Source organism: Nelumbo lutea, chromosome 4, assembly GCF_056320005.1.
Source record: "Nelumbo lutea isolate HS-2025 chromosome 4, American lotus-T2T, whole genome shotgun sequence".
NCBI classification, from domain to species: Eukaryota; Viridiplantae; Streptophyta; class Magnoliopsida; order Proteales; family Nelumbonaceae; genus Nelumbo; species Nelumbo lutea.
The window spans coordinates 87,959,291-87,985,699 of NC_142687.1; the positions used below are offsets into that span (position 1 = coordinate 87,959,291).

At 38.2% G+C, this 26,409-nt stretch overlaps 1 protein-coding gene and 1 long non-coding RNA gene across 3 annotated transcripts in view; one reads left to right on the forward strand and one right to left on the reverse strand.

Moving 5' to 3' along the window:
• Nucleotides 1-1,229: 1,229 nt before the first annotated feature.
• LOC148861605 (uncharacterized) lies at nt 1,230-3,554 on the reverse strand. The gene is made up of 2 exons (XR_016112250.1): nt 3,010-3,554; nt 1,230-2,277 (listed from the first exon to the last, which is right to left on the reverse strand). It is a non-coding gene; the product is annotated as an uncharacterized LOC148861605 (long non-coding RNA).
• Nucleotides 3,295-26,409, forward strand: part of LOC148861606 (putative serine/threonine-protein phosphatase 2A regulatory subunit B'' subunit TON2) — a 106,464-nt gene continuing 83,349 nt past the window's right edge. For both annotated transcript variants that reach the window (XM_088982193.1, XM_088982192.1), the window contains exons 1-7: nt 3,295-3,652; nt 7,151-7,242; nt 7,605-7,667; nt 8,011-8,109; nt 20,247-20,405; nt 25,105-25,176; nt 25,305-25,437. In XM_088982193.1, coding sequence (XP_088838319.1) covers nt 3,514-3,652; nt 7,151-7,242; nt 7,605-7,667; nt 8,011-8,109; nt 20,247-20,405; nt 25,105-25,176; nt 25,305-25,437 — 757 coding nt within the window. In that variant the 5' untranslated portion in view covers nt 3,295-3,513. The remainder of the gene's footprint in view (nt 3,653-7,150; nt 7,243-7,604; nt 7,668-8,010; nt 8,110-20,246; nt 20,406-25,104; nt 25,177-25,304; nt 25,438-26,409) is intronic.

Sequence of the window (26,409 nt, forward strand, 5' to 3'; positions counted from 1 at the left end):
AAAATTAGAAAAGACAATAAGTTATATTGAATATTGAAGATGGAATGATAGGAAACTCAACACAAAACTTTGTTTTCAATTTCTGTTCCAAATAAAAACTTAAACATCGGTGTTACCCATGTAGTAGACAAGTAAAAGCTACAAAACAAATATAAAAATAAAAAAAAAATAGAAGAAGGAGAAGAACAGAAGAATAAGGGAGAAACCCTCGTGCAGTTGCGCTAGAATGGAAGAATAAGATGAATGAAAGAAAGAAAGAAATAAATAAATAAAGAAGAAAAAAAAAAGAAAAGGGAAAATTCACCTTGACCGTCATTTTAATGGAGTTTGAGCCATTGAGGAGTGAGGAGAGCATAGTTCTTTTGTAGTTTTCACTTAGTTCAAAACCCCCAATGTGTTCGACTCCCACCCTAAGTCCCTTTTCCTCACGGCTTTTTTCATCTTTTTACATATTTACCCCCATTAAAATACCCATAAACCCATAACGTACGCCTCACCGAAATTGAGGCAACCACCCTACAACATCTTGAAGAGGCTATTGAGGCTAGTCAATTTTTGGCCACCTCACCTTGATGTATATGCCTCTAGTCTTGCCTCGAACACTTTTTAAGACCATGCTACCAACAATACTTGACACCGCACATCTTATGAGATGTATGGTGTCAGGTCAAGTTGGTAGGGTGTTGGAACTTGAACTTGTTTTGTTGGTAGGTGATCCCAACTTGTTTGGGTCACCTATCAATGAAATATGTTCCAACACCATATGATCACCATTTTACATCGCACATATCATACATGAGAAGTTTCACTTTTATGGTAGACCCCAATTTCATAGTGAGATGCATGGTGTTAGATCAACTTGGTAGGGTGTTGGAATGTTTTTTGTTGGTGGGAGATCCCAATATGTAAAAAGCAAAAAAGAAAGTATAAGGTGTTTGTCACACATTGTATAGGGGTCAGTGACAAAGACCCCTATACTTTTTTTTTTCAACAAATACCCCCTAAACTTTTATATTGTGACAAATTCCCCTCAACTGTTAAGTTAGACAATGGAAGGCTTAAATTATCAAAATACACTACTAAACTTTTTGAATTTTCATATTTTCTTGTCATTCTCTCATAAAACTTAATTGATCCAAAATAAAATACTTTTAAGGCCCCGTTTGCTTTTTGGTAAGTTACTTACCCAGGTAATGCAGTTACTTGGGTAAGTTCATTTATCCATGCTCTTTTATTTGTCATGTAAATAAGGCAATGATCATTTTAGCCATAAAAAATCCATTATTAGAAATGACATTTTTTGTTTCATTCAAAATAAGTGATACCTAGGAAAATAAACTTTCTACAGTCCCCACATAATATATGAAAAAAGAATATGAAATTCTTGGTCAATGGGAACCAAAATCCCATTAACCAACTTCCCCCCTCTCAAAATCTGAAAAAAAAACACCCCCGAATTGTTACTGAATTATCACTGAAAGCTTCATCAGCTTGTGATGGTCTTGCCGTGAAATTCGTTTACCATTGAATTTTGATCCCCGACATTAATTATCACGAGAATTGTTTAGCATTGGGTTTCCTCAAGCTACAGGATGTTTGGGTTGACTTTGCAAAACCAATGAGTATTTTAACAAGGGTCAGGTAAGGTGGGTGTCATCAAAGAGTGGAACCCATTATTCTGCAACCAACTTGGCCCATCGCTAGTGACTAAACTCTGGCATGGGTTGTAGCTCAAGTGTCATGTTTGCTGACATGGCCACTAAGCTCTTGAACTGCAGCAGGTATATCAAGTATGCACTCATCATAGTAATCGATCGAGAACATCAACTTGAATTTGATATTTTTGGCAATGACTGCCCGATGCTCATCACCAATTGCATCTTCTGTGTCATTTGCGACACGATGATGATAACCAACGACTTGAGTCATCAGGGAGAAGGAGAAGCTAAAATGAAACTCATTAGCTCTCTTAGGACTCACAATGGAGTCGACGACAGTGCCTACGTAGCCGTGTTTCAACAAGAAGATGAAGTAGGTAATCCCAAAGTGTTGTCACTCAAGAAAGATTTGGTTCGGGTTGCTGGTCTTGGCTTGGGTGATCACATCCGGTCACTTGCACCGAAAGTTTTGTCGGTGAGTGAGCTCACCTCATATACTTGGTCGAAATGTTTGCAATATCAAGTGGCGAGTCCAAGCTAAAGGTGTTGGATTTCACAATGACGTTCAACCACTTTTGCTTTCATACCGGAGGGGAGGCCGTGATTCAACATGTTGCACCTACAAGGATGAGCAAAATAGCCTGATAAAATAAATTAAAAAAAAGGTAATTTGGGAATTTAGGAAAAACGCTAACCCAGGGGTTATTAATTCACCATGAATTTTCAATATTTTTCTTAAATTTATCATAATTTTTCAAAATGTGTAAAACTCATCATGTCATTAAATTGACGTTAACAGACTAACGGGTGTTAATATATTACTATTTTAACCTTCACAGAAAAGTATAAAATATATACAAAATAAATTAATAGGTGTTAATATATTACCATTTTAATATTTAGACATGAAAAAAGGAAAATTTTCAAAAAATATTTTCAAATATAAAATGCATAAAAACATAAAAATTCCAAAAAATATAAAAAAATTATAGAATTTGCAAACAAAATAAAAAATTATTTTTAAATTATAAAAACTATAGAAATTAAAAAACAAAATCAGAAAATAAAAATTGTAGAAAGAACACCAAAAAATTATAGAAAAACACAGAAATTATAAATAAATAACAAAATATATAGAAAAATTTATAGATTGTAGAAAATAGAAAAATGTAAAAAAATAGAAATTATAAAAATAATAAAATTATTACAAAACACTAAAATTGCAAAAAAAAAAAAACTGAAAAAGACCATTTTTCTTTAACTCACCAAAGGATAATTTGATTATGAAAATTGTTCTGTTAAGAAACATTGCTTGTCACTACTCCATAGTACGGGGGTCCATGTAATTTACCCTTTTTTTTCTTCGATCGATAGCGTGTCGTTGTTTTATTTGCCGTGGCAAAAGAATGCTGCGACCACGGTCGGAGCGGATGTGAACTTTCGCAGTCTCGTGTTTGCTTTCGTGTTCCGCAGCGCAACGCCAGGCGCCAACCGAATTAAAAATGCAGAGAGAGTTAATGTTTCTGTACAACCGATTCACGATCCAATCTCGCGAGAGATAATCTAAAATCTGTCGGATTGGAATAAGGTGCAATGGCGGGTTGCAATTTTATTCAAAGATTCGATTTTTATTATTGTCGCTGACTCGCTGTTTCCACTTCCCAGGTCCTCTCCCTTCCAAGTTGTAGTTCTGTACCTCTGTTGCTATCGAGCCAAAAAGCTGTGCAGAACCAGATCAATGGAGCCAAAGGGTCTGGACCATTAATGTGTTTGGTTAAATGGTTTCTGCGATACTAAAATTCCCCTGAAAGTCTAAACGCAGTTGGGGAGCATCAACGAAGATAGAAGGGAAAGAATGTATAGCGGCTCCAGCGAGGGCGAAGGCCATGACGCAACGCAGAGGAAGATACCCTCAGCGTCCTCCATGTTGTGGGTCCGAAATCTTCGTCGGTTCATTGGATCTGGCGCTGGACTCGGCTCTGAAGCTCTGATGGGTCAGTTATTTTCCTCTTGCATTGCTAAATTAAACTTGAAACAAAATCATTGGTCATACTCATATCTAAATTACATGATGCTTAAGCACTGAGGATACTAAATGATCACTATTAATTTGATAGTTTTATGTTGCTATCTGCAAATTGCTATTCTGCCGAAAAAAAACTGTTAAGCTATTAGCTGTAAATATAATGAGCTTAATTTGAACTTGAACGTACTTTGTATTGCGGCAATTATTTGACGCATTGGGGGGGACTGGGGAGCATAGCGTATCATTATATGCATTTTACATTTCAGGGAAGTTGATGGATCATTTTTTAAATAGTTATGAAGGCATGCGGAATTTGAATTATTTTTTACCTTTTCTTTTTTTTTTTTAATGTCATTTGGATGGTTGGTTTTTCACTTGCGATGGGTTATGAAGGCATGCAGAATTTGAACTATCTTCCGGTTGTTTGTTTTTGAGTCATGTAGAATTTTCAACTAGTTTGTGGTATTTGTATCACTTGAAATTTTTGTGGTGAAGAAGTTTATTGCTTAAATTTAGGCATTGCAACTTTGGCTTAAAAAAAACTGAAAATAAAAGTAGAGATGAGATTGATAACATCTGAGGCTATTCTGTCAGATCACTTGAGGGCAGATTACCTCCAAAGGTGGATCTACATTCTTCTTCATTAATAATCTCACCAATTACAACAAGTACAGACATGTAAATTCACACTCACAGACAAATACATGCATTCTCTCCAATTTTTCACTTGAAGATTCCAATAAGAAACTAACCCAGTTAAGGTAATATCCCTAACCATATTTATTTTGGCCATTTAAATTGTAATGTTAGGGTTTCCAATAAGATACTTTAGTTAGTAATTTATGGATTTCACTCCTCTCTCTTTAGGAACACCCATTGTTTTAGAGGGCCGTACACCAAAAGTAGTTTTAACTAGTTTCCACTTTTACAAATTGGTTCTGTTGGAATTAGGGGTGTCAACGGTATTCAAAAATCAAATTTCGAATTCGACATAATCGAATCAAATTCAGATAATTTGAATATCTAATCAGTCGAATTTGGATATCCTATTCTTACCGAATAGTTAAGTGGCTTCGAATTCAGATATGACCTGATTCGATTCGATAAATATCCGAATTTGACCAATTATTTAATTCTTATATATAATATATAAAATATTTTATATAATTTATATATAATAATTAAGTTATATAAATAATTTATATATTTATATACTTTATATCAATAAAATATTTATTATATATATTAATTATCTAAGATAATTAATTAATCGAATTCGAATTCGAATATTAATTTTCAATATCCGTCGGATATCAAATCGAATTCGGATGTCGGGTTTTCTAATCGGATTCGAATTCGGATATTGCCTGACCCCTAGCTAGAATATGTTTTATCTTGAAAATTACTGAGATAATCCACTGTATTTATAGATCCTGTAAAATAGTCAATTGTGCCTCATAATGATGCCTAGCCTTGAACTAGAGGCGCTGGTTTCTTAATTTGTACAGACATGCCTTAACCAAAGGGCATGTGTATGAATTTTGACATTTTGAAGGGTTGTTTGGTTGGGAATCAAATCATATAAAACGGCCATTTTTTAGGGAAAATTCCCGATTAGTACCCTGTACTTTGGGCCTAGTGCCACTTTGGTTCCCGAACTTTAAAACATGGCAATTCAGTACCCGAACTTTCGAAATGTGTCAATCCAGTATCTGTCGTTAATCAATCCGTTAACCATTTGTTAAGTGACATTTAAAAAAACACAAATGTCCTTTGAGTGTCATCTAATTTTCTTTATCAACCATCTACATGTTGATAAAAATGAACAGTCTCAAATCCTTGCCTCTTCTATTCAAGAAAGTTGGGGTTACGTCTTAGTGGGCATTCTGGTGACCCCAGCTTTCTTGAACAGAAGAGGCAAGGATTTGGGATTGTTCATTTTTTGTCAATGTTTGGATGGTTGATAAAGAGAATTAGATGACACTCGAAGGGTATTTGTGTCTTTTCAAATGGCACTCAACGACTAGTTAATGGCAGGTGCTAGATTGGCACGTTTTGAAAGTTTGGGTACTAAATTGTCGCGTTTTAAAGTTCGGGGACCAAAGTGGCACTAGACCCAAAGTATAGGGTACTAATATGGAATTTTCCCTTTTTTTTATCAGCAAGAGAAATTCATTAAATTAAATGATTATAAATTGGTACAACTGTTGGATGATTACAACCCAAAAGTTTATAGGCTAGCCCAGAATAGATATGGTCTGTCAACTCCCTCTTTAGCTAGAAGCCTAGAAAATCAGCAATCCCATTTGCAGTTCTTCTCACCCAGTTGAAATTTGAATTTAGTTGCCACAATGATACCGATCTCCCTAAAAGCATGCCTGTATTTCTAAGGTGCTGCTTTGAGTTGTTTTTCCCAATGAATTACTAGTTGTGAGTCACCTTCGACTTCCAATTCCTTGAGATCAAGTTGTCGTGCTAATCTCAATCCCTGAAGCAATGTCAAGGTCTCTGCCTTGACTGAATCTCCTAAGTCAACTGGACCTGAATACATCACATCCACCAATCCTTGATGATCTCTAATCCGTCCCCCCCCTCCCCCTGCCTGCTCTTCCCGGGTTGCCCATAGAGCTACTATCAAAATTAGTTTCAGCTTATTAACAGCTGGGTTCCAATCCATTTGCACTTCTTCATTGTGTCTACCTGTTTGCACTACTTCAGACCAAGCTCTAATAATGTCATTGACTGAAAAAACTCTGAACAGCTCCAGTGTTTTTACCCAATATGCAGCTCTCACTAAGATAGTTTCCATTAGCTTCTCCTTTGACATGCTACTTCAGACCAAGCTCTAATAATGTCATTGACTGAAAATTCTTTATTCCTTTCCTCTCTTTTCCTTGAGCCTTAGGAAATTGGAGTTGAATAAACTTATCCCTTCTTGTGGGGGAACCCATTTGCAACCAAAGAGAGAATAGAAATATTCTCAAATGCAAAATACATGAAGACAGGAGATTCATAAGTGAGGTAAAGTTTCACCACTAGCATTACACAAAACACACACATGAGGAGAGAGGCAAGAATTGGGCCTCCTTTTCTATAACATGCCATAGGTGTTGATCTCATCAAGGAACACTTCCCAACACAGAGCTTGTACTTTAGGAGGGATAGGTTTACACCAGATTTCTTTTACTGGAAAAACTACCCCCCCCCCCGGGAGTAGAAAGGACTAAAAGATTAAAGAAGGAAGCACAAAAGAACAAGCCGTCAAGGGAGGGGATCCAAACCCTAACATCAGGTGTATTTTGGTCCTAAAATATAGTGTCCAAGGCTGAAAGCAAAGAAATGAGTGGTTCACATTCATTGTCCCTAAAATATACTCAAGACATGCTTGTGTATAATGATGGTAATTGAATATGAAATCCTCTTATCTAACAACCTAACTCTGGACATTGCTGTTCTCGTTTGACAGAGCTTGAAACAAAGAGGATCTTGCTTGAAATTTTCAAGGAGAAGCAGCAGAAGAATGCTGAAGCTGGATCTATCCCAAGCTTCTACAGAAAGGCATGCACAGTAGTTTTTACTTGTGTGGTTGACATAGTTATCTTTATTGCATGAGTGTATAATATATTCTATATTAAAATAGGGATCTGGAATGGAAAAAATGATGGAATAAATACATTAGTCCTTACATTCTTTTCTCCTAGCCTGAGTTGTCAGAATCCTTGTTTTAGTGAAGTCTTAATTCTGATGTCTAATTTTGACTTCTATATAAATGCATACAGTATGTTATCTTTGAACAGACATGTAGGATCTTCATTGTCATTGCTGTAACTACCATTTATATATCATACCTCTATCATTTTGTTTCTAATTGTTCTTTGTTCTTTGTTTTTTTTTTTTTTTTTCATTTTTATATGATACAGAAACCTGAAGAGGGATCTATCAGTCATAGAGTCCAAAGACTTGCAAAGTACCGTTTTCTGAAGGTAGTTTTCTGTAATTGATTTTATTTTCCAGCTTGTGATTGTTATTGTTGCTGATGTTTTCATATGAATTTCAAACTTTGCTATTTGCAGATGTCTTTTTACCAGACAACACTTTGTCTGAACTTAAAATCATTTAGAACTTAGAAGCTATTTCATCTTTTGCCCCAAATGTAGTTTTTGATCTTAACTGCACCAGATCAATGCAGTTCTCTTTAATTTATTTTCTTTGTTTAAACAACAAAAAAACTTATTTCCTTAGTTTATTTGCTTTATTTTCTTTTATGAACTATTATTTTGAAAATCTTATGACAGTTTGGCCCTAAATTCCTTGCTTTGCTGGCAGAAACAATCAGATCTTTTGCTTAATGCTGATGATTTAGATGCTATGTGGGTATGCTTAAGAGAAAACTGTGTGATTGATGATGCTACTGGTGCTGAGAAGGTTTGCATACCCTTTCAAGGAATCTTACTTTCATTTTTGGGCCATGCCATATTAAATTTGCTTGTTGGAATTCAGTGTTCCTTTTTCAAGTACTGAGACTTGGGGAATTGTAGGTTCTATTTTGTAATGATGTCTTTATGCTAAGAAATTAAATCATGGCCTAACTTTGTTCTGCTCTGTGTTTCACCTTAAAGATTGTTTGAAATTTCTACCATTACAAACATTTATTGTTAGCTTACATTTATTTTTGGAAAAGATACTTAAAGTTGTTAGCAGTTGGTCATTAGTATGAAGAAGGCAAAAATTCCAATTCTATGGTTTGGCTGCCCCATATGTTACCCATAGAGCTGTCATGTGAATATAGTTCAAATGGTCTGCCATGCACTACTGTTTCTTGTCATATTCTGGTATATATATATATATATTGCTTGAAAGCATGTTATGCATTTTTTTTTTCAAATTTCAATTGCAAAATGTATAATTATGTCTTCTGTTGTGCATTTCAGCACTACTTGTTTGGACTTCTGGAATATATGGTTTGAATTGTTGCAAGAATAATTTCATTGGCACAGTTGGCCTAGTCAGATGTTTAACTAGTTTGTGAGCTCATAAAAGCTCAGTCCATCATTACTTAGTGGTGGAAAAGAACTTGCAAACAGTTGGTAGGTCCTTCGAAGCTTCTTGTTCATGAATGGGAGGCTATTAGCCCCTAGCTTGAATTCTATATTCAGCTGGACCTTAGATCAATGCATGCCCTTCCTAATCATAGACAATCTTTGTGCTGGGTCTCATACCCCTTTGGCCAATGTTGCTCTTGTTATTATTATTTTTTTTGTTTTTGTTGTTGTTCTGAGTTGCTCTAGGTGTTGCCTTAACACTTCCTCGTTGTATTTTTATTTTCCTCAATGAAAAATTTTCTTTTGCTTATCAAAAGGAAAAAGAAACCTTTTTTTGGTGATGGTTGCAAGTTTGGGGAGGCTGTAAGACTAGCTCTTTTTTCTCAGTTGGGGGGGGGGGTTGATATCTCTCTTGTATTTGTATTTCACTTGATCTTTTTACTTACTCGATTTAATGAAATTCTAAGCAATTAATGACAAGGAAAGCCCAGTTCCTAGAGATTCGGACAAATTATGGCATTTGACTATCAAAAGCATACATGGATTTTCTTAGGACATGAGCGTAAACCCAAGAACAACTCCTACTTGGATATAATATCTGTTCTTCCCTCTTTCCTGCCTTTCCTTAGGATTGGTGTACTTTCTGGTCATAAAACCAAATATTTGGAGGTGTTTTTTGGAATGAGGAGGGAGGAATTATTGCTCTCTGTTGAGAAATAGACTAGTATTTTAGTGAAGTCCCTGCCATTATCAGTTGTCTTTTCTTTTATTTACTTGTTATTAGTTTTTTGGGCTTATTATAATTTCTGTTTATTAGTATTTCCGGGCCTTACTGGGCCTATTATTATTTCTGTTATTATTGATTAAGGAGTGTGTTGGGTGGCAGGGGCATAGATGTCTTTATGTTTATTGTTTTAATAGAAGCATATAAATTAAAATTCTGAGCGGCAGAAACCAATTCTATTCTGCGCCCTTTTCTTCTTCACATTCTTCTCTTCTCCTCTCTTCTTCTTCTTCTGTTATTTCCTTTTGTTTTTCCTGCTGAAGCTACATCAGAATTCTGATCAACTGAGAACAGCACCCGCCGTCTTGGTATCAGAGCCAGGTATAGGGCTTGCTAGGGCTCCTATGTAGGCGTCTTCCAGTCGGCCACATGAGGATGCATTAGGGCTGGATTCTTTAGACTGTCTTGCCTGATTTTTGGAGGTTGATTGGAGAAATTCTTGCAGCCCAAGATCTGTAATCTTGGAGATCACCAATAACCAGGAAGAATCAGAGTTTTTTGGATCAGTTTAAGGTTTTTGGGGCTAAACTTTCAATTGGTACTGGCGCCCAGTGGTTTCTGAGTTAAAAACGGTCACTTTATGAGATCGGCAGCTTGTAGGAAGAGATTGAAACCTTCTGGAAGGAGCGTCTGGGTCTTTGCCTTTTCTCTCTAGTCTGATTCTAGGGTTTCTACTGAGAACAGGTCAGTTTAGTGTTTTTGACCTATCCCATTTATTTCTTCTGTCCTGTTTTCAGTTCTGGACTGTTAAGTGAGTAGTTCAGTCTTGGAGTTTGTACTGGATTACTGCTAAAGTTGTGTTTCAGATCTGTTAAGGGAGTTTTTTGAGGTCTTTGTGGTGTGATCAGTATGGAAATAGGTGGGAAGGAACCAAAATCCTTTGGAGAAAGATCCATGGGGTTTGGGAGTATGTCAGATAATACTTTTCAGATCACTACTGTTAAATTTGATGGCACAAATTACCTGGAATGGGCCCAATCAGCCATGATGGCCATTGGGGGAAGGGGAAAGCTTGGATATGTAACTGGAGACATTAAAGAACCAGCAAAGGGAGACTCAACCTATGCAAAATGGGTTCAAGAAAACTATCTAGTGATGACTTGGCTTTGCAACTCTATGCAGCCACACATCAGTAGAAATTACTTATGGGTGAAGACTACTGCTAAGGAAATCTGGGAAAATATGAAGGAAACCTACTCACAGCCCCTTAATTCAGATTATGATATTGTAAGCCAACAGTTACTCACCAGGGACAGTGTCACCTTGTCTCAAGCCTATTCACTAATACATAGTGAAGAGAGAAGAAGGAAAGTTATGCTACAAATTCCACCCGTGGAATTAGCCTTGGCAGCAGTGAAGTCAAAATCTATTAGTGATAAGGAGAGGGAAATGAAAAGGGAAGACAAGAGGGATATGGTGTGTGATCATTGTAAGAAGCCAAAACACACTAGAGACACTTGTTGGAAGTTGCATTCTCATCTTGTTCTAGCAAGATTCAATAATAAGAAGGGGAATGCCAATGCAGCAGTTACTACTGATTGTGCATCTTCCTCTATTGCAAAACCCACATCCCTAGATGCATTAGCTGCAGTCAGAGCTGCCTTAGCTCAGTTGGAGTGTGAAGTTGGAGCCTCAGGATCATCTCAGTCTTCAACTGCAACTGTTTGCTGGAATACAGCAACCGAAGAAGAAGAAGAAGAAGAAGAAGAAGAAGAAGAAGAAGAGAAGATTTGAGAAAGGCAGCTATTTCTCTTCAGCCGGCCCTACACTCTTACATAGATGATTATAAAATAATGCTACATGAATGGACTAGAATGCCTCTAATTAGTGATGGGACACCTAGACAAATAAAACAAATGAAATTAAACAAGTTTAGGCCCAATAACTAAGAACTTAAGACACAAATATGACTAACATAAACACTAAAAACAGCCGAACCAACACTCCCCCTCAAGCTAAGCATGGATGTCAGTCATGTTTAGCTTGCCAAGTAAGTCTAAGAACTTTGTTGAAGCTAGTCCTTTAGTTAACACATCTGCAATCTGCATCTCGGAAGGAGTATAAGGAATGTAGAGTTCTCCTGAGACAATTCTTTCTCTAACGAAGTGTCAATCAATCTCAATGTGCTTCGTCCTATCATGTTGCACTAGGTTATTTGCAATGTTGATGACAGCCTTGTTGTCACAGTACAGCCTGAGAAGACACTCGACCTTTATCCCGAGCTCACCAAGAAGGGTCCTAAGCCACAACAGTAGCAACACCATGAGCCATAGCTCGATATTCAACCTCTGCACTTGATCTAACAACCACATTCTGCTTTTTACTTCGCCATGTAACTGGATTTCCTCCAACAAATGTGCAATACCCAGAATTTGACTTCTTGTCTCCAACAGAGCCAGCCCAATCTGCATCAGTATACGCTTCAATTTCAATTTTATTGTGTTTTTTGAACAAAATTCCTTTTCCTGGGCAAGTCTTCAAGTACCTAAGAATTCTTTCCACTGCTCTCATATGAGGAATCTTTGGAGATGGCATGAACTTGCTGACAACATGTACGGCATAAGCAATATCTGGTCGAGTGAGAGACAAATATATCAACTTCCCTACCAGTTTTTGGTATCTTTCTTTATCAAGGTAGTCCTCTCCAACTGATTCCTGTAGACCATTGTTCTGTTCTATTGGAGTATCTACTGGTATACACCCCACCATACCTGTCTCCCCTAGAAGGTCTAGGACATACTTCCGCTGACATATATAGATGCCCTCTTGTGACCTAGCAACTTCAATTCCAAGGAAGTATCTCAGATGGCCCAAGTCTTTGATCTCAAACTCAGAAGCCAAGAACTCCTTTAATATTTTTATCTCTTCCAGATCAACCCTTGTAATCACCATATCATCCACATAGACGATTAGTACCATAAGTCGGCCATTCTGTTTCCTTATAAACAAAGCATGATCTGCACCACCTTGAGTGTATCCCACTTTCTTCATGGCCCTACAAAGTCTATCAAACCAAGCCCGAGGAGACTGCTTAAGGCCATATAATGCTTTCCTCAGTTTACATACTTTCCCATCAAAACCATAACCTGGTGGAGGATCCATGAATACCTCTTCACGTAGATCACCATTTAGAAAAGCGTTCTTCACATCCAACTAATGTAGCTCCCATGAGAAATTTGCAGCTAATAACAATAAGACCCGGATTGTGTTGAGCTTTGTGACTGGAGCAAAGGTTTCTTTGTAGTCAATCCCTTCCTTTTGAGTAAACCCCTTTGCCACAAGTCTGGCCTTATATCTTTCAATGGACCCGTCCTCCCTATGCTTTACAGTGAACACCCAATTGCATCCCACAGTGCTCTTCCCTTCTGGTAGATCCACTAATTTCCAAGTCCTTGCTTTCATTAAGGCTTTCATTTCTTCATTCATAGCCTCTTTCCATCTTGGATTAGACACTGCCTTTGAGTACCTAGTAGGAAAATGCACGGAGGAGAGAGCAGACACAAAGGAATAATAACGAGGTGATAAACGTGAGTAAGAAACAAATTCAGCAATGGGGTGTTGGATAGTACAAGAACGGGTAGACTTACGAAGAGCAATGGGGAGATCCAAATCATAAGCATGAGTGATAGGATTACCTGGAGTTGCTGAGGTAGATTGATTTGAGTTCGATTAATTGCTGCCATGAGCTAGAGGGTCTTTTTTCCTTTTGTTGTAGGTGATTCTTATATCTTTCTGTTGCTTATTGGTGTCCTCAGTTACATCTGCAACATCAAGAGTGGTAATAGGTGCAATGGGAGCCTCACTAGATTCACCCAGGATGCTACAACTAGGAAGATCAGGAGGAGAAGATGGAAGGCCCGAGGCAGAAAGAGGCACAAAAAAGGAGGGGGAAGAAGAATCCTCTTCCATCCCACTAGTCTCCCCCTGAAGAGGATTCTAGGAAGAATGAAAATAGGAGACTCAAAAAATACATCTTTTGTGACGTATTTCTTCTTGGTGACGGGATCATAACACTTGTAACCTTTCTGTGTAGGAGAGTACCCTAGAAAGATTCCTTTCGCGGCCCTAGGATCCAACTTGGTCTTCTTTGGATCTTTTACATGTATAAAACACACACAACCAAAGACTCTAGGTGGAAGAGGAAAATCTGGAAGATTAGGGCAAAGGACAGAGAAATGAGTTTTCATACCCAACACCTTGGATGGCATCCGATTTATCAGATATGATGTGGTAAGGACTGCTTGAGACCAGTAGTGCTTGGGAACCTTGTGCTGAAATAATAAAGCTCGAGCGATCTCCAATAAGTGTCTATTTTTGTGCTCAACAACCCCATTTTGTTGAGGGGTACTAGCACAAGATGACTGATGTATCATGCTAGCATCCTCCATGAACAGGTTCAAGGATCTTTCAAAATATTCCGCAGCATTGTTTGAACGGAACTGCTTAATCTTCTTGTCAAATTGAGTTTCAATAATTTTACAAAATGCCATGGTTATCCGTGACACTTCATCACATCCTTTTAACAAGTATATCCATGTGCATCGTGAGTAGTGATCAATAAAACTGATAAAGTAACGAAAGCCATCCACAGAAACAAGGGGTGAAGGGCCCCAAACATCAGAATGGACCAAATCAAAAGGAGCTTGAATTTCATTACTAGAAATTGGATAAAGAGTTCTACATTGTTTTGACAACTGACACACTTCACAAACTAAACTTTGACTCGAAATACCCTTGAATAATTCAGGAAACAACCCTTGCAATGATGAAAAAGGTAAATGACCTAGCTTAGCATGCCACAAGTGTAACCTAGCTATTGACTCCTCATTATTCTGACTACTGGTAGCAAATGATTGTAAGGCCGAACTTATGTCTGCATCAAAATAGTAGAGACCTCCACACTCATGATCGCTCCCAATCGTTCTCTTCGTCAATCTGTCCTAAAAGATACAATGAGTAGGAAAGAAAGTTATGCTACTGTTTAAATTCTTGGTAAGCTTTGAAACAAAAAAGAGATTTGAAGAAAGATTGGGAACATGTAGAACAAATTTAAGAGAGAGGTTCTTGCTTAGGTCAACCCCCCCTTCCCAGAGACGGTGGAGAGGGAACCGTCAGCAACTCTCATCTTATCTTGGCCAAACATCAATTGGTAAGAAGAAAATAAAGAGAACATGTGTGTCATGTGGTCAGTTGCACTGGAATCAATAATCCAAGAAGTAGAGTCTATAGAACTAGTTGTGCTATAAGCAGAGACAATACCTGATTTGGCAAGAGAGGTGGAAGCAAGGGAATTAGTCCTTAGATGGGTTAAGGCTCGGCTAAGGACCTCTACCTCATCAGCAGTGAAACCCAAGGATCCAGATGTGGAGGAATTAGAAGTCTGTCCCATGGGAGAAGATGCAACTGTAGATGTGTTCTTCGAGCTATCACCATTGTGACTAGTAACATGATTCCCACTTGCTGTTTGATTCTTCTGGGGCTTCTTGTCTTTCCTTAACGCAGCTGATTTCAGATGAGGATAAAGAACCCAACAAGTCTCTTTTACATGCCTTTCACTACCACAATGAGAGCACTTAAGATGCCTCTTGTCTGAATGCTTGCTCCCCTTTGGTTTGAAGAAATCAGGGCTGAATGTTCAACAGGCTGTTCGGCTGGCTGTATTTGAGTGTCAACTTGCATCTCTTTCCTCCTAACCTCTTCATTCCTTACTAGATAATAGACATGATGTAAATCTGGCATTTCATCCCTTCCCAAAATTTGAGACCTTATGCTCTCATACATTGGGTCTAAACCAGCCAAGAACTTAAAGGCTCTATCCTCTTCAATTTGTTTATCATATGCCTCCCCTTGTCTTTTGCATTCTTCCATTCAAGAATAAGATGATGATCAAGTTCTTCCCATAGTCCTTCTAGGGTTGCAAAATACGTTGCAACTGTCATATCTCCTTGTCTCAATGCAGCAATGTCTTGATTAAGCCTATAAATTCTGGCATTGTTCTTTCTCTGTCCATAAGTTTTAGAAACTTTCTCCCAAATCTTAGCAGCAGTAGGAAAGTGGTGAACAGTCTTGGCCACTCTCGAAGTCATCGAAGGAAGCAGCCAGGACATAGCATTTTCCTTACGCCATAGGATTTTCCATATTAGGAGACCTCCCACCAGTTCTATTATCCCTAGAAGTCACTTCTTCCGATATTGAAGATATTTCCTTCCTCTTACAGTGATCACAATTGAAAAAACTCAGTACAAAGAACACTATTTCAGACTTACCGAAGCTGTTGCAGGTCTGAGAACCCCTTGTAACAGGTCTGAAACTAAGAACAATCCACCTCTGTACTGTGCTGAACTCTTCTGGACTAGACTGGGCTTTGACTTCTGCTGTAGTAGATTGTGATCACCCGTACAATCTGTACTAGGACTTTCGAAGTCAGTCCTTCCACCTAGATATGTTCCACACAGATCTCTCTTAGCAGCCGAATGGCTACTACCTGCTGCAAGGTGTCTAGTAGGGCATCGATTTCTAGAACAAACTCCCCTTGGGCCCTACAACCAAGGGAAACCCTAGATACAAACCTTGCTGTGTTTTATGGTCAGCCCTAGGGTTTCTTCACAGCAGCCAAGATAGGAGAAAGATAGGGAAAAAAGGAATAGAGAAGAGTAGAAAAAGTGGCGGCTGTAACCAGATAGACAGATTAGTGCTCTGATATCATGTTTGCTGGAATATAGCAGCCGAAGAAGAAGAAGAAGAAGAAGAAGAAGAAGAAGAAGAAGAATGTTACATGAATGGACTGGAATGCCCCTGATTAGTGTTGGGACACCTAGACAAATAAAACAAATGAAACATTAAACAAGTTTAGGCCCGATAACTAAGAACTTAAGACACAAATATAACTAACATAAACACTAAAAACAGCCGAACCAACAACAACATCTACTACTACTCCCACTTCGGCTTTTGCTTACTTAGGTACTCGAGCTACTGCATATCATGCTTCAGCCCCAAGTAACATTAGCCATTTTTGGATTGTTGATTCAGGTGCTTCTGACCATATGACTAGTTTATCCCCCATGTTTACTTCCTATTCCTTATCTTCTAGTAGAGAGAATTTCTATTGCAGATGGCTCCCTTTTACCTATTTCAGGCAAGGAAGATATCAGAGTGTCTGATACCATCTCATTATCCTCTGTCTTATATGTCCCTAAAGCACAAATCTGATTTCAGTTAGTAGCATTGCTAAGAATCAAAATTGCTCAGTAACCTTTTTTCCTGATCATTGTGTCTTTTAGGATCTGGTGACAAGGAGGATGATTGGGATTGGCCGTGAGATGAATGGAATTTACTTGTTTGAGCATCCACCTGGAAGGAGTAAAGATGTTGGGAGGTCTTTTGTGTCTCAGTCTGTGAGTCAGATTATGCTTTGGCACGATTGATTGGGTCATTTATCTTTTGGGTCATTGAAGAGTCTTTTTCCTACTTTGTTTGAGTCTGTCCAAGTGTATAGCCTAAGGTGTGAGAGTTGTGAACTTGCAAAGCATTGTAGATCAACCTATTCTTTGAGCAATAAAAGAAGCATTATTCCCTTTGAAATTGTGCATATTGATGTTTGGAGGCCTTATCGCATTAATGCAATGGGTGGTTACATACATTTCCTTCTATTTGTTGATGACTACTCTCGTTTTTCTTGGGTTCAACTTATGTGGTCTCGAGATGAGGTTCCTATTCTAACCCGTGCATCCCACCAGATGGTTTTAACTCACTTTGGAGTAATGATCAAAATTCTCAGATTTGATAATGCCAAGGAGTATTTCACAATGCCCTTGGCCTCATATCTACTCGAGTATGGAGTTATCAATTAGAGTACTTGTCCTTGTACACCCTAGCAGAATGGAGTAGCTGAAAGAATAGACACATTCTTGAAGTTGCTAGGAGCATCATCTAATGCTCCTATTCATTTTTGGGGGGATGCCATCCACATAGCTGTCTACCTTATCAGCAGAGTTCCTTCATAGGTTTTAGACATGAAAGCACCTTTTAACCTATTGTACCCTGATAAAGACTAGTTCACTATTCCCCTTAAGACCTTTGGGTGCACTTGCTTTGTTCAAATCCTTGGGCCTCACCATTCTAAATTTGATCCTAAGGCAGCCAAGTGTATTTTTCTTGGGTATGCACAAAATCAAAATGGGTATTGCTGTTATGATCCAGTCTCTGGGACTAGGTTTGTGTCTATGGATGTTACATTCTTTGAGGATGTCCCTTATTACTCCAGGACTTCACCCCAGGGGGAGAGTGGCGAGCAGGGTGTTTTTGCTCAAGAAGTTCCATTGTCTATTCCTATCAATGAAGGGGAGTGTAGCGAGGGGGATGTCAAAAGTGTAAGGAGTTGAGAGTGTTTCACAGACGATGGTGGAAGCAGGTTGGTTCCAGTAACGAACAGTCCAGGCCATCTCTAGTCTCCTCTGCGACACCAGATTCAGGTATTTCACCCTCTGTACCTACTACTTCTGTAGATGATATGCCTACTAGCACCACTGAACCTTAACCTCCCATAGATGATCTTGACCTTCCCTATTGCAATATGCAAAGGAAAGCGTTGCTGCACCTCAAATCTGCATCCGATCTTTCATGTTAGCTTATTGAAGCCATACCTGGCACCTACAGCTAAGGTGAGCCCAACACTACCTCAGCTCTCAGATGATGGGGATCTTCTGGTGGAGCCACAAAAGATAACAGACTTCTGCAGGGTTTAGACAGGCAAGAAAATCTGCAAACAGGAGTGAGTAATTTGGAGTAATGATTGGTGGAAGATGCTACCTGGGAGGACTATGCAAAGCGCTTTTTTTTTTTTTTTTATGGGAAACAGTAACTTTCATTAATAATAATGGAAAAAAATTACATCTGCCACCATCCAAGGGACGGATGGAGAACCCTTTTGATACAAACTGTCTCAAAAACAGGCCCAAAACAACTCTTGCCTATTGACTCCTTGCTTTGCTAAAGCATGAGCCATACCATTTGCTTATCTTCTTGCCCAAATAAATCTCACCCCAATCTCCCTTGCTAAGCTTGAGATTTCCCTTAGCTGATGTCTGAAAAGCTACGTGCCCAAGCTTCTAGATTGCAGCCAGCCTATTACTAGTTTAGAGTCTCCCTCCACTTCTATTTGTTGCAATTGGCAATGCTTTGCCAATCTGAGACCTTGGAGTAAAGCAAAAACTTCTGCTCTTAGGGAGTCTCCCACCCCTATAGGGCCTGAATACAGGGCCAGCACTCTACCTCCCTCATCTCTGAAAACACCCCTATTCCCAAGGAGCCTGGGTTGCTTATAGAGCTTCCATCAAAATTTAGTTTCACTTTAGAACAAGGTGGCGGGGTCCAACTTTCCTGAACTGATGGGGAGAAAGATGAGGAACCAGCTATGACACTCCATCCTCTAGTGAAGTCAGTGAAATAAAAGTCTTTAAAACTTCTATTTGTTGCAATTGGCAATGCTTTGCCAATCTGAGACCTTGGAGTAAAGCAAAAACTTCTGCTCTTAGGGAGTCTCCCACCCCTATAGGGCCTGAATACAGGGCCAGCACTCTACCTCCCTCATCTCTGAAAACACCCCTATTCCCAAGGAGCCTGGGTTGCTTATAGAGCTTCCATCAAAATTTAGTTTCACTTTAGAACAAGGTGGCGGGGTCCAACTTTCCTGAGCTGATGGGGAGAAAGATGAGGAACCAGCTATGACACTCCATCCTCTAGTGAAGTCAGTGAAATAAAAGTCTTTAAAAAGATCCAAATCTTTCAGCCAATGTATGATCTTGGTAGTGATGCCCTCTGTAAATGTTTCCTTGGTTCTTTCCTGTCCTTGGAAAGTCCTATTATTTCTCTCTTCTCAAACTGACCATAATACAACTGCTCTTGTTGCTTTCCACATCACCCTGCCTCTCTTCTTTGGTAATTGGAAGAAGCTAGAGTCGAAAAGGTACCGAACAGATGAAGGAGGAGTCCACCTGCAACCAAAGAGAGAGGAGAACCAATCCCAAATACAAGAAGTAAATTGATAGGAAATAAATGGATGAGCCACTGACTCTCCATTCTGCAAGCAAAGGCAATAGCCATGAGGGGAAAGGCACCAACCTTTCCTTATTCTTTGAAGTACACCCAAAGTATTCATTTATCAAAAAAAAAAAAAAAAAAGAAGTACATCCAATGGCTCCCTTGAACCAGCTCATTTTGTAAATCTAGTACAGCTATTTGAGTGGAGTTTATCAAACCGCCTTTGAGGGGCCATCTGTTGTTAGAAAGGGCCTTGTACTACTCCTTTCTATATTTCATTTATAAAATTCAGAAAAGTTCTTCATACAAAAAAAGCTCAGTTCACCACTTGTGAATACATTCTTTGCCTATAAAAATTGAATGCTTTAAATAAAAGGAAAATATCAACATTCTGTTTTTTAAGTAATTTAACAATCAACTATTATATAAAGTTATTTTATATTTTCTATTAATGCTTCCTCTCTTTATATATGCATATATTGAACTTTGCTCCAACTATTCTTATTATCTTTTCTTCCCATGCTACTTGACTAATATATTCTGAAGTTTTCTGGTGTCTATCATCTATTCAGTTCTCTCCCTTCACTCAGGATTAAAAACAGAAACCTTATTTATTTATTTTTGGAATCATCTCATGCAAGCATTTTGTTATGGGAAGGATGCTAATGAATTTCTTTGAAATTGCCTTTGTGCAGATGAACTATGAAGATTTTTGCCATATTGCTTCTGTATGTACGGAGCAAATAGGTCCAAAGTGTCGACGGTTTTTCAGCCCTTCAAATTTTATGAAGTTTGAGAAAGATGAGTCTGGAAGAATTGCCATCCTGCCGTTTTACCTTTATGTGATGCGTACAGTAAGTTTTACTGTTGTATTTCTAAGAATTTCTTCTCTAGGATAATTTTCTTCCAAAATGAATAAATTGAAACGTCTAGGATTGCTTTGCCGCATATGCTCTCTCATGTATATCATATATTTTTTTGATAGATAACAAGACTAACTTTATCAATATAAACAGAATAATATATACAAAGATTAACCTCCCAAGGGGAGGTAGATAAACCTATGCCACCCAAAAGCATTTCATTTCTCCTTCCCCTCTTTGTATTTGTATTTCCTCTCTTCCAAGTGCATTATTGTATATCTGTTGTAGTGATTCCTGGGACCGAGCTACCCCTCGCCTTGTGTATCTCATCCTGCTTTACCAAAAATAAAAAAAACCCCTTATTTGACTAGTTTAGTAGCCAACCCATTTGCATCTCTCAGTACCCATTGCAATTTAATATCTATATTCCTTGTTAACCACTTGATCTGTTTTAGCACCTCTTTATGAGTCCAAGGCTCCAAGATGCTTTTCTCTCATCTTTTAGCCAACCAAAAACCCCCTGGAACTCCCCTTCAATGATTACTTTTTTCAAGTTCATTTCTTTTGCTCTTTGTACTCCATATAAAACAGCCATTAGTTCATCCCTTGTAGAATCCCCCACCCCAACCGGACCTAAGAACAATGCTAAGATATGACCTTCCTTATCCCTAAAAACTTCTCCAACCCCGAAGGGCTTGGAATCATTTACTTTTTCCATGATACACTTCAATATGATTTGCATGTTTCTTTCTTTTCTATTGAATATTCTTGCATTCCTTTCTTCCCAAATTATCCTTGTTATATCTCTGTTTTTTAATCTAATAATCGATTTTTGTGTTGCTGATAAACGATAGTATTGTTGCCTTTGTGCATCTCCACAAAATTCTCTCTCTTGTCCTTGGCCATCTGAATGTGCCAGCCTCAAACAAATTGGCTAGTCTATTAGGCAAAGTCCATTTGCACATAAATTGAGGAAAAAAACCAATCTCAAATGAAGGTGACAAAAGGACAGGAGATTAGCAGGTGGTAACTAGTCTCACCATTAGCTTTACAAAGAATGCTTAAGGAATAAACAGACATTCTTTCTTCTTTTTTCTAATACATCCAGGGTATTAATCTTCTCATGATAAACCTTCCAACAAAAGCCTAATTTTTTAAGGAGATAGGTTTGCACTAGACTTCCCTTATAGGAAAAAGGGAGGAGATGACTTATGAAGAAGTGAGAACCTGGTAAAAGAGGAGTCCCAATCCTAGCGTCAGGCATAGATGGATTTATTACCACTTTATCAAGTGTTTACAATGGTTCAACAACACATGATCATTCAAAATCCCTTAAACCTCTTCTGAAACCTAGACCCCAAGCAATCCCATCAACCAAAGGAGACAAAGACTTTGAAATCAGCTCTTTCTTGAGACAGGAAATAGAGGACAAAATTAGAAAATGCTCTTTAAGAGATAGTTCACCCACCCAAAGGTCTTTCCAAAATAAAAAGTTTCTTTTCAGAGCAAACAATCATACCTGACAAACTTGAGGAACAATGGAAGAATAGCATGTATAGCTTTCCATGGAGAACCAAGAGTAGCACAAGAAGATACACCAATAACCCAGCCATTCCCCATCATCATGAACACTTATCACTACCCTATGGCGAAGTTGATCCCTAATCCTACACATTATCTCCCATTTCACTAAGTGACCCTTTCACGATCTCCTACCCACATTCATGTATAATATTCTACTCTTTAATTCTATAAAAGGGAATTTCTATACAGTTGCAAGGCCAGCAATTCTTTATGGAGTAGAGTGTTAGGCACTCAAGAAACATGTCCAAAAAACTGAGTGTGGCAGAAATGCGCATGCTGAGATGGATAAGTAGAGAAACTAGAAAGGATAGGGACACAAATGAAGTCATTTGAAGGAACCAAGGAGTGGCTCCATTAGGTAATAAAATGAAAGAAAGTAGACTTAGATGGTTCAGTCATGTGCATAGAAGATGAAGATCACCTACTGCACCTGTAAGGAAAAGCTATGAGTTATATGTTGAAGGGTCTAGAAGGGCTTGGGGCAGACCAAAAAGGACATGAGCTGAAAGAGTAAGAAATGATTTAAGTGCTCATAATTTAACAATGGATATGACATTAAACAGAACAGAATAGCATAACAGGATTCATATAGCCTACCCCATATAGTTGGGATAAGGATTAGCTGGTGATGATGAATCAAAATCCTCTCTACTTTTGTTTTCCATGTTCAAATTGCGCCACCTGTTGGTTTCATTCTTACACTTGCACTCTTAGAGCACACTAACAGTTCGGAAAATTCTTATTGCATGCTTTTTGTCAATTTTTTTCATTGAAGATTGTATACATGCATTCGTGATGTGGCTTCTTGGCTTTTGCACAATTTATAAAAAGAGATTGTGTGAAACCTAATAATGTATCATGTAAAGGTACTTTTGATTACCATAGGATGAATAGTAGGGGTGATCTTTACTATCTCAGCCAGGCCAGGCTGGGGCCAATACTTCTATGTGAATATGTGCATGCATGCCAAGTTTGGGTCTATATTTCACGCCTGGGGTGCAGTCTTGGCCGGGCCTGTGCCTCATGAAGCCCTGGCTCGACCCATGATCACCCCTAAATAGATATGGTTATTGCCAAAAGTTTGTTTACTTGTGTATGTACATATATATTATTTATTAGTCATTAACAAAATATAATGTTTCCTGAAAAGAACTACACACCTTACCGAAAAAAAAAAAAAAAAGAAAACAAAAGAACTAGGCACTAGGATACAGGGTACTTGCTGTTTTACTCACAATAATCTATAGCTTTGTGAGTTATCAAGAATACTGCCAAAATTTACGGAGCAATTAATAAAAATGAGTACTAATAGTTATATCCATGCACTTTTTTCTTTGTTGGGGTTAGTGGTAAGGAAAATGTTCAACACAAATTTTCAATCAATTACTCTTTACCATTTGAAAAGAAAAAAAGGAAAAATCAGCATGGAGGCACAAGTAAATCCTCTGATAATGAGCATAACAATAAAAACCACAAATCTGGTAAGAAAAATAGAATTGGGGAAAGATACATGAAAGGGTTAGTCAAAAATTAAAAAAAAATGAAAAGGAAATCGAGGGAAAAATTACATCAAAAGCTACATTGGTAACAACTCAAATAAACTAAGCCTTGTCCCAACTATATGGGGCGGCTACATGAATCCTGTTCTGCCATTCCACTCTGTTCAGTGCCATATCCATTGTTAGATTGGGGTCCCTCAAATCATTTTGCAATACTTTAACTATATCCTTTTTGTCCTGCTCTTATCTATTCTAGACCCTTCAACTTGGAAACGATCTTAGTTCTTAGGAACTGTCTGACAACAGCTGAAGTAGCTGAACTAGAAATCTTGTTGCTATGTCTTTTAGTGAATAAGCTTTTAAGGAGGTTTTGGGCTCCTTAGTGGCAGAAGATGAAATTAGGTAGATTACTATACCCTTGAATATATTATTATTTAATAATATATATTTTATCCACCAAAAAGCAAAGCAACAAGTAGTTTTCCCACTTATTCGTCACCTCAGTCTTTTTCCCTTTTGTTATCACCTATTGGGGCTATTCTTATCAGTTCCTAAGAATATGTTTATGCTCCTATTCTTTCTAATTTTTCCACTCATCCATCTCAAAATTTGTACTTCCACTACATTTATATTTTGGTAATTACACCTTGTAAATCATTTACGAACTATAGAACATATGAAAACGAGATGTTTGTAGATACGGCAACTGTTTGGATTTCTTGCAAACATGAATACATTGTTTTCAAGGTGAGCAATCTGCCCAGGTTTCTTTGCCGCACAATATGATAATGATTGGAGGAATTCATATTTAAGTAGAAGAAGAGAGTTCTCCCTTTTATGATAATAGTAGAACTGTAGATCTCTTTAACATGGGGAAGGATGAGCAATGGGATTAATTAGTTGGTGTCTAGCATTGAGGCTGTTCAGGTTAACAGAACTGTCATACCAGATCAGAAAAGTCATTACCTAGGGGAACTGAATAGGGAAAGAGGGAGAGGTAAAGGTGCTTCTTCAAGAGGCTGAGGAAGAGATTATAAAAGGAGTAAAACCTATCCTCCTTTGTCTTTTCTCTTGTGTTGGATATTTGGGTGGTCTTAGGTGGCATTTGATAACACTTTGGACAATGGGTCTCTCTCTTGCTCTGAAAAGCTGAGAATAATATTTTTGTTATGGTTTCTAAAGATTCCAGCCATGCCCGATGGCCCAAGTTCCCAGGGTAGCAGCCACTTACACCCGAAGTTAGTCTCTAACTGGAGCAGTATTTTTGGCGTGAAACTTTCAATAGATAATTTATGCCAGTTGGGGAAATATGTTCCTCCTTAAAATGTTATACCAGAAAAAAAAATACTAGAAGCTTTGATTCCAGCTCTCGTGCAGAATTGAGCAGATTGACCCTTTATATTGACTTGGCACATTGTAGTCCTTTTTAAGATATCATACCAGGCATTCCAATTTGTGCTACTGATGCTGCTGCTCAAGTCGACCAATAATTCATAGAATATCTTAGTTTCTCTGAATTGATTCTGCTGCATATATTCAAATAGAAGTTCTAGTGATCTTTGTAAGAGTAAATTGCATCAGTGCTTACTGCTCCTTTCTGTGTTCAGGTTTCCCTCACTCAGGCAAGAATTGATATGAGCGAGCTTGATGAGGATTCTGATGGTTTCCTTCAATCTCATGTATGAATTCCTTATCTTTGTTGAGCCTATTCTCTATTAGAATTTCCTAATTTACTTGCTGCATATCTCAGTGATTTACTTTGTAACATCACCTTTTTGAATTACTGTTTTTTTTTTCTTCTCTTCGGGAAATGGAGGCCTACATTAGAGGTCTTATTCCTAATCTGGCACAACTACGAGATATGCCTGCAGCTTTTATTCAAATGTACTGCCGCATAGCTGCACACAAATTTTTCTTTTTTTGTGATCCTCACAGGCGAGGTTTGTTTGTGCCTCTCAAGATTTAATTTTGATTATAACTAGGAGAAATATCTAATTTTGGTTAATAACAAAAAATCTAAATTCGATATAGACTTTGTTACTCTGATTATTTTTTAGTAAGATATTCAAAAAATGACAAAAAAAAAGATTATTTTTTGCATTTCCTCCATTCTATCAAATTTGCATTCAAGCTTTCGATAACTTAAGCCCCAAAAATATTGAACTATGCTTTAAGTGGAGGCTGGTTTAACCGGGTGTGTGTGGGGTGCCTAACACCTTCCCACACCATACCTTGGTCCCCGGACCCTAAGAATCTCTATCCCATTGGGAACAACCGAACAAGTCACCAAGAAAACATTTATTTTCTTGAAAAATCTCGGGTTTTTCTAAATTCTCATTTCCAAAAAATTTAGGTGGTGACTCCCACTTCATCCAAACTGTTCTCCCTCTGGGTCGGGCAGCCACAGTGGGGACATTGCAACCAACCCTTTACACCCAAAACATGGGTCTAACAGTCCTTTAAAAAGCATACAAGGCTTATCATGAGGTTCATGACTCACACGATCACACCTTGTAATGCCTGATGCAGTGACCAAAACCCAGGTTACCAAGTTAGGGCATGGGACAGGAAGGCATAATCCTAGCATTAGGGTACTGCTTCTACCCTCTCTTCTCCCTCTCGCAGCTCCTCCCAAGTCTCAGACCTCCTGCAATAACTGCGACTGCCTGATCCCTCCAAAGAGGGTACGTACCTCTAGGGGGTTGGCCACTTCCCAGCTTCCCTCACCCATTTCCCTGACCTTTGGGGTAGACTGCCACTGCCAAACCCCACCATGTTTACACATAGTTGTCAAGGCATCAAGGCAAACTAGGCGAGCACCTAAGATGGATACTTTTAACCTGAAGCACAGGCTAATTCCTTTGTTTTCATAGTAATCAGAAATAATCTTTTACTAATAATTAGCAGTAATC